The sequence below is a fragment of the Macrobrachium rosenbergii genome, chromosome 26 (assembly GCF_040412425.1).
Source record: "Macrobrachium rosenbergii isolate ZJJX-2024 chromosome 26, ASM4041242v1, whole genome shotgun sequence".
Taxonomy (NCBI): domain Eukaryota; kingdom Metazoa; phylum Arthropoda; class Malacostraca; order Decapoda; family Palaemonidae; genus Macrobrachium; species Macrobrachium rosenbergii.
Window position 1 is genome coordinate 12,531,289 of NC_089766.1, and position 7,776 is coordinate 12,539,064.

General features: G+C 35.2%; 1 protein-coding gene across 1 annotated transcript in view; it reads left to right on the forward strand.

Annotated features, from left to right (window-relative positions):
* Positions 1 to 7,709, forward strand: part of LOC136853052 (vesicle-associated membrane protein-associated protein A-like) — a 41,947-nt gene extending 34,238 nt beyond the window's left edge. Inside the window, exon 6 of the mRNA XM_067128280.1 lies at positions 5,296 to 7,709. Within this exon, the coding sequence (XP_066984381.1) occupies positions 5,296 to 5,463 (168 nt within the window). The 3' untranslated portion in view covers positions 5,464 to 7,709. The remainder of the gene's footprint in view (positions 1 to 5,295) is intronic.
* Positions 7,710 to 7,776: the final 67 nt, after the last annotated feature.

Sequence of the window (7,776 nt, forward strand, 5' to 3'; positions counted from 1 at the left end):
GAAAATAATGTAGTGATACCATTGGCCCAGAGGAACAAGGTGACCATTCTTTAATGGGGACAGATTTTAGCATACAGTCTAAATGGAAATCACAGATTTTTTATGACATGATCCAGATGGAAACATTGTGATAAGCCAAATGAAAGACTTGAGAGTCAGCAAGTCTTATAATCAAACATGGTTTACCCATATTCCTGGAATCACAGCATACTTGTCATAAGCATTTGGTATAGATACCAGGAACATTTTCAAAAGGAGCTAACACCTTGCGTATGTGGGTGACATTGGTTAGACCAAGTACAGGCAGTCCCCGGTTATCTGCGACCTGGATTTACAGCACTTGTCTAGTGATGACGATAACCGGATTTTCGATGCTGATCTCCTGTTATTGGCGCCAATAACCAGACATCAGCACCGATAACCAGGGATCGGTGCTATTATCGCTGATTTTCAGTTATCAGCGTTTTTGGTTATCGTCACGCTGTCAGGAACGGAACGCCACCAGTAACTGGGGACTGCCTGTATAGACTATAGATTGCTACATGTATGGTCTCCACACAAGTAACTAGGGATGCAGAGATTTATAAAGGACACAATATTCATTTTCATGGATGTCGAAAACTTGCATGACCTTCCTTACAGTATAGACTGAAGGTGATGAAACTTAAGTATCATGATGGGCAGCACATGCTTGAATGCTCAAGGTTTAATACATCAACAAAATCAAAGAGGGCTTGAATTTGAATCTACCACCACTCGTAGAAAACCAGAAACCTGCACTATCTGTCAGTTCCATGACAATCTTGGAATTGGTGTCACCTCATCCTATTCTATTCTTTTTTTTTTTTTATAAGCCAAGTGAGATCATTTGTGCATTATCATTTGCTCTCAGCCTCTTTAATGCCTTACTTTGTTGCCTCTCAACTGTTACAAAACTACTAATGCACAAAAAATAAGTTAAACAGGTTTCTGTTTGTCCTCTTGGGTTAAGCAGGGTGCAGTGACACCTACTATTTGGGCAGCCCCAAAAATGGAGATAATTTTAACTGTCACATTGTGTTAAATCCTGAAGTTTGATCTCATGTCTTTGGTTTTATTACTTCAAGAAGTTGTCTCCATACATGAATTCCTTTACAAGGCAGCTAGGGTGGAACTAATCTGAGTAAATCTCTCTCTCTCTCTCTCTCTCTCTCTCTCTCTCTCTCTCTCTCTCTCTCTCTCTCTCTCTCTCTCTCTCTCTCTCTCTCTCTCTCTCTCTCTCTCTCTCTCTAGCCATATTGAATGTTGGACAGTGCATTAGGAAGAGCTCAAATTTTGTTATAGCCATTGTGCATTAGGAAGAGAGATATTTTTTTTATGAAGCATTGATTTCTTTTTTTGTTATAACCCATTGATGTTGTGTTTGGGAATTGATGTTTTGAACTGTAAATTAATGCCTGTACTTCAAAAGATACAGCACTGATAAAAAAAAAAAAAGTCACAAAGGCAAAGCGAAGTTGTCAGGAAATCAAATTGGTTAATCATTCACTCAGATGGAGAAACAGTTTTAGGACACAGGTCTGTGGATCTCTGAGCAATTACGCTACTCCTATTACCTGTAATTTGCAAAGAATTAAGATCATGATGACCAAGGAGGTATGCTTGATAAACTAGTAAGCTTACTGATAGAGCTTAGATCTAACAAAGGACACACAATGTATTATTTTGATTTAGAGCATCACTACCCATCAAGCTTGTGTCATTGCTGAAATGGGAAAAGAGTGTTATGTTCACATATTAGTTTGTTCTTGTAAAGTATATTGACACTGAAAATTACCATCATGAAATTTTGTGCTGCCAGGTTTTTTCATCATGACCACACTTGAATAAAAAAAAATGTGTAATATGTAGCTCATCAGGGCCAATTTGTTTTAATCACCATGGAAAGTGTTGCGTACATTTCCGGCCATTACACACTTTAGACAGTGTTAAAAGGTTCTTGTCATGTCCCTTTTGAATATAAAAATACATTTTATATTTTAATGTTCATCTGTTGCCTTAGTGTCCTTCAAACAACCTGTCTAACTTTCTTGACTTGTTAAATTCAGTTTTCAATCCTTATTTTAAGACTGTGGCTTGTTTACTAGCATTCCTATTAATGCAAATAAGAGAACACTTCTAGAAATTGTAAGTGGAAATGGAGTAGTATACCAAATCAAGGGCTTCTTGAATTGACCGTACCAGCTTTTATATGGACAAAGCATGTGAGGTATATCCTCAAATATGTGACTTTATTGTCTTCTGAATATCTGTGAACAAGATTTTTTTTATATTAGTAAAAAATATCAGGATTTGGGTTTTTCATCTTAGCTGCAGTTTTGATTGGATAATTAATCCTGTCTTTGAGGGAGATCATAAGAGGTGAATAGTCTTTATTTGGCTACATTTTCCAAAGTATTGTACGTTTGGTATTGCAAATTAGGTTTTCTTATTATAATGAGACAGATGTCTGGTCACACATGCAGTTACATTCATGTAACAGAACAGCCATAAAAACTGTGAAATGAAAACTCAGGGCTACCCATAATGACTTCATCTGTCTGGGGTGTACCTTTCTTTGTGGTTTTTGCACGAGAGACTTTTGAAAGATGGTTTATGGTGTAATTAAACATGGAATTATGTATAATTGTTAGTTTGCATACTTTTAAACTGCTGCCTTTCCTAGAAATGTTGATTTGATCATTGTTTATGCATGATCTACAATGACAGTTTTCACTGTCTTCTTTTTAAATTCTTGCAGTTTGTTACCCCTGTTGGTATGAAGTGTAATTTGCCCACTCTGGAATCTTATGTTGCTTTCATAGATGTTTTAACAAATTTTTATTAAATCCTGTTGTTACCTAGGGTGTAATGTTTTAGGATTAAATTGGCACTAGAGTCCTGTAAGTGCTTGTCAACTGAATTTTGGCTTGGCTCTCTCTGGCATAAAGAGGTTGTTCTGCAGGGAGCATTGGAGCAAGATTCAAAAGAAATTCAACAGTCAGGTTAGATAAGATAGATGGAAGATAAATAGCAAAAAGCAGTGCAGCAATGTACTGCACTTGTCTTCCAGATCTTGTTCCCCGAAGTGTGTATTTTCTTATTGAACATAATTGAGATATAGTTGAATTGTTTTTTATATATTCATGGATTTAAAAATTATAGTTTTGCATTAAATTTCTTTGGCTCTAAAATGGGGATCGGAAGAAGAAGTATTGTATTAAGCATATACTGTTCCCATGAATTTGGTCTCCAAAATACACTGCCTCTTTGACATAATAGCAGCCAAGGCAAATTCATAAGCATCACTAGTTTACATCATCATCATGTTCATATTGTCATTTTCATTTCCGGGTATTTGACCAAGCAAATTCTAATTTTTTTTTATAACATTGAAGTTATATCATCTAGATCCAAGAAAACTTTTGATATAACCCTGCCTAAATTTGAGGCTACATGTATAGTCAAACCAGTTGGTGGTGGCTGCTGAGAGATACGCTCACCCAGAATGTATATCAGTCAAAATATTTCTGTCATTTTCCCTTGAAGACAACACTATGTAGAGAAATGAGCAACCAATCAGATCACCAGGTAAGACCGGTTAAGCCAGATAATCTGAAGCTGCCTTTGCTTCTCAGTTTTGACAGCTCTTGCTCCCCCAAATATAATATACATCCTTTTCAGCTACTTAAAACAAACACACACACACACACACACACACATTGTCTCTCCTGTTGAGAAGTAAGAGCCTGTGCTGGCAGAAGGCCAGCTTAAAGATTTACCCAAATCTGGCTGTGAAAAGAATTCATAAAAATAATAAAAGGTAGTAGATAATGAAAGGTATATAATGATAAAAGATGGAAAACTTTTTATTTAATTGAGGATGCCTCAGATGATGGAAGACTTGCTTCCTAGAGAGAGAGAGAATGAATGAATATGCTTAGGAGAGGTTTCCCTTATTTGACTTACAGTATCAACAATGCTGCCATACATACACAGAGATGAAAGACTATAATTGAAGGATTTTCAAGACTTTAGCTTGATATGAATTTTATGGCTTTTGAACAACACGAGTGAAATCGTAATCTTTTAAGCTAATCTATCCATAAGAAAGTAAAGACTTTTGTTATTTTTCCTGCTCCAGTACAAATTTTGTTTATAGTGTATGTTTGTATGTCAGTTTCACCATTTTGAGTTGTAGCTTTTATATACCAGTCATCTTGATAAATCTGGCACAATCCAACTTACTCTAACAACAATAAAAGTAAATTTTTACATTTGTAAACTTGAAAATAGAACCATTTTGCTGACCATAATATCGTAATTACTTTTCAAATCTGTTTCTCAGTTGGGCCTATTAGTTTAAATCTTCAAGTTGTCAACAGTACAATGTCACACCATTGTATTGTTGACGACTTGTGTGTATAAAATTATATATTATATATATATATATGTGTGTGTGTGTGTGTGAGAGAGAGAGAGAGAGAGAGAGAAAATATCACTGGATGTTAAAGAGGGAGGTAGGGAAAATAAGATATTGAAGTCGGATGTAAAAGAAGAGAATCAGGATAATCTGGGATTATTACCAATGGAACCCTCCCCACCAGAGCAATAAATCCATCTTCGTTATTGTGTTTTAGGTTTTCAGACATGTCTCTAAACAAAGTGTTGTCTGTAAAGAAAAATTATAGAAATATTTAGACTCGGACATGACGCATTCTGGATGAGAGCTCAGCAGCCACCACCGATTGGTTTGACTACAGTAATGAGTGTCAGTGATTGTAGTAGGCATTTTTATTTGAATTTTAACTATAGTTTATTCATTGTTATTAGACCTAGTCTTTACTTAATGTCAAAACAAAAAGTGGAAATGTTTTTAAGTTGAGCATTAAGATTTTTTTTTGTGGGGAAGGCATGTCTTGAGCTTTCCCTGCTATATCTGAAGGAAGTAGCATGTGCCTGTTAAACTGAAAGTTCATGGTGGTTAGCAGTAATCTTTTAGCTCCTGCTCCTTATGGAGGAGATTGTGTTGTTAATAATGGTAATAAAGAACAGAATCAGCAAGGGAAAGAATTGATACTCATAGTTTTGACTGCACTTGTGCAGCTGTCATAATACAGCTGTCATACAATGACACAAGTACAGTATCAGTTGGCAATCTCTGTATAAATAGAAAAATTCAAAATGCACTTCAAAAGATCTTGTCATATGTTGTTTTCTTCTCTCTCTTAACTGGTCTCTAAAATTTCATTAAAAAAATTATTTTTATATTTACAGGAGGATTCCATTAGGCAGCGTTCATCACAAGTTCCCAGTGAGAAAAGGAATGTCGTGTCTAGTGTTATTCCCCAGCAGGAGACGCAACAAGCTAATCCTATGATGCATTTGGTTGCTGCACTTATTATTGCCTTGGTGGGCTTTATCTTGGGCAAGTTCATACTTTGAAGAACTCCTTCCACTCCATCCCAGGAAGAATAGGTAGCAATCGGCAAATTTTCTACCAACATCAGCTGTCCTCCTATGATAAAAATGGAGGATGAAGATTACCCAAGTTTGGGTGAACAGTTGCTAGCTGGGTATAAAATACAGTATATCTATATTAGCTATGGTATGCCTTCTATTTTAGTATAAAGTGGAAATTAGCCCTCTCTCTCCTTTTTAATTTAAGTTTTATTTCTTTTGTATAGGAGTTTTATTAGAAAAATGCAAAGTTATCCAAAATCACACACAAAACAGCCCACACCACCACCTTCACCTGCAGCTGTTGAAAGAACTTTTCAGCAATCCATTGAGCTGAACAAATAAAAAATTGTGACATGTTCATGTTTTCCAGAATAACCCAGTTAGCTTTTGCTTTAATGTGTAACACTTAGGCATTATGAGCAATGGAATTAGTTAGAGCCTTCAAAAGTGTAAGAAAATTGTGGAAAAGTGTATTATATTTTCAGTTATTTATTTGAAGGAAAAATTTTTATTTGTAAGGATTCATGTTGAATGTTGATTTTATACATAAATGCGCAATATGAAAGCATTGCATTTTTGGTGATCAAGTCATCATCACTTTGCCTGTGATTAGTTAAACTCACATTTATGAGTAATTAATGTGCTCTTTTAATATACTGTATATCATTTAGTAATAGTCCAATTTGATGTTCAGTTTGCTAGGGAAATTATATACAGCTATTGTTAAAAATCTAAATTTCAGGGTTCTTTTCATATAGTATTTTTATGCTAAAATTACCTAGCCATAAACAATTCCATTAAGAAGTTATAAGGGACAGGTTTTGTCATAATAGCTTCTCCAGATATGTTGTATTTCATTATAATTCTTTTCTAACTTGTGCAATCCATGTCATGGATGAGACTTCTCTATATCTTTCTATTTTTTCCCTCATGTTTTCTGTAGGAAGCATAGTACAGTATATACTATACATTGTTTACATTTTTTTGTACGCAACTTTTAACAAGGGTCATGATTTAATTAGATCTAGTTCACCCTGTTCTGGTCATTGTTTTTAATTTCAAGTCATTCAGTTTAAGACAAAGTCTTCACAAGAAGAAAAAAGGGAATATGTGCAGAATTTTTGTCTCTTTACCCTTGCCTCCAGGTCTGTTGTTGTTGTTGTGCAGGATTTATGAAAGGGAGACCTGAACTTGGGAATGAAAAAAATAACAGCATTCCTGTTTACCATAGGGTATATAGTATACAGTATATAAAATATATATATATCATTGTTAGGGGGCATAAGTTTTACAGGGTGCATATTTGTAGGTGGCATTGTAGGAGTCAGTCATTCATTTGTAGGTATCGTTAGGGTAGTAAGGCTTGGTGATATTTCCAGTGTGAGAGAGTGTATAGAGTAGGTAATTTGAGCGAGGAAAATGGGCAAAGTTTGGCACATTTTGGCATCTTTTAGGTTGTAGAATTCAGTAAATTCAAAACAATGGAGCCTTGCCCTTGAGTGATTTGGCCTTGTCTTTTACTGAAATTTTAAAAGTCCCGGCTTGCTTCTTGAAATATAATGAATTGCTAGTGTACTCATTTCACTTCATGGATAAAAATATTCTGAATTCCAGTCATTTTTACTGGTCAGGTATTTCTTAATGTTATTCCAGCTTCAAATACCTTTCGGAATATAAGGTCTGTTCATTTTCTTTCGTTTTCTTTGTATATTTCACTAGTATGGAAGAGATGTTTGTACAAAAGAAGAAAACTCCTCATGTATATAAGTTGGTGTGGTATGTTCTTGTCTTCTGTCGTGTATTTTTTATTTTTTCTTTGCTCCTTCCCCACATGTAGTTAATGTACATTTACTCTATTCTGCATCATTCATTAGTCAGCGGGAACGATTGGCCAATTTCACGAGTAACTATTAAGCATTAGTTAGATGACATTGAACATCAGTCGTATTTGCTATGATGCATAAAGCATTTTCAATTTAAGAATGAATTTAAACTTTCCCTGCAAAAGCATTTAAAGCTGTGAGTGAGGAAGGGTCTGACTAACTAATGCTATGATTGGTAAGTTTCAATATTTGATGCTGCGTGTCTGCAACTAATAATGGACATTATTGGGAATACAGTATAGCCAGTGTATTTTTCACACTTGTTTGTAACACCACAGTGGTCAGTCCCGGGGTTTTGTACCCACGTGTACAGTGTGCAGCGTGTCATAAATATGTCACACCTTACTTAAATTATTTTATTTTTACCCTTTTGTAAGCTAGCAGTTTCGAGGGACCATTGAAAGCCAGTAAA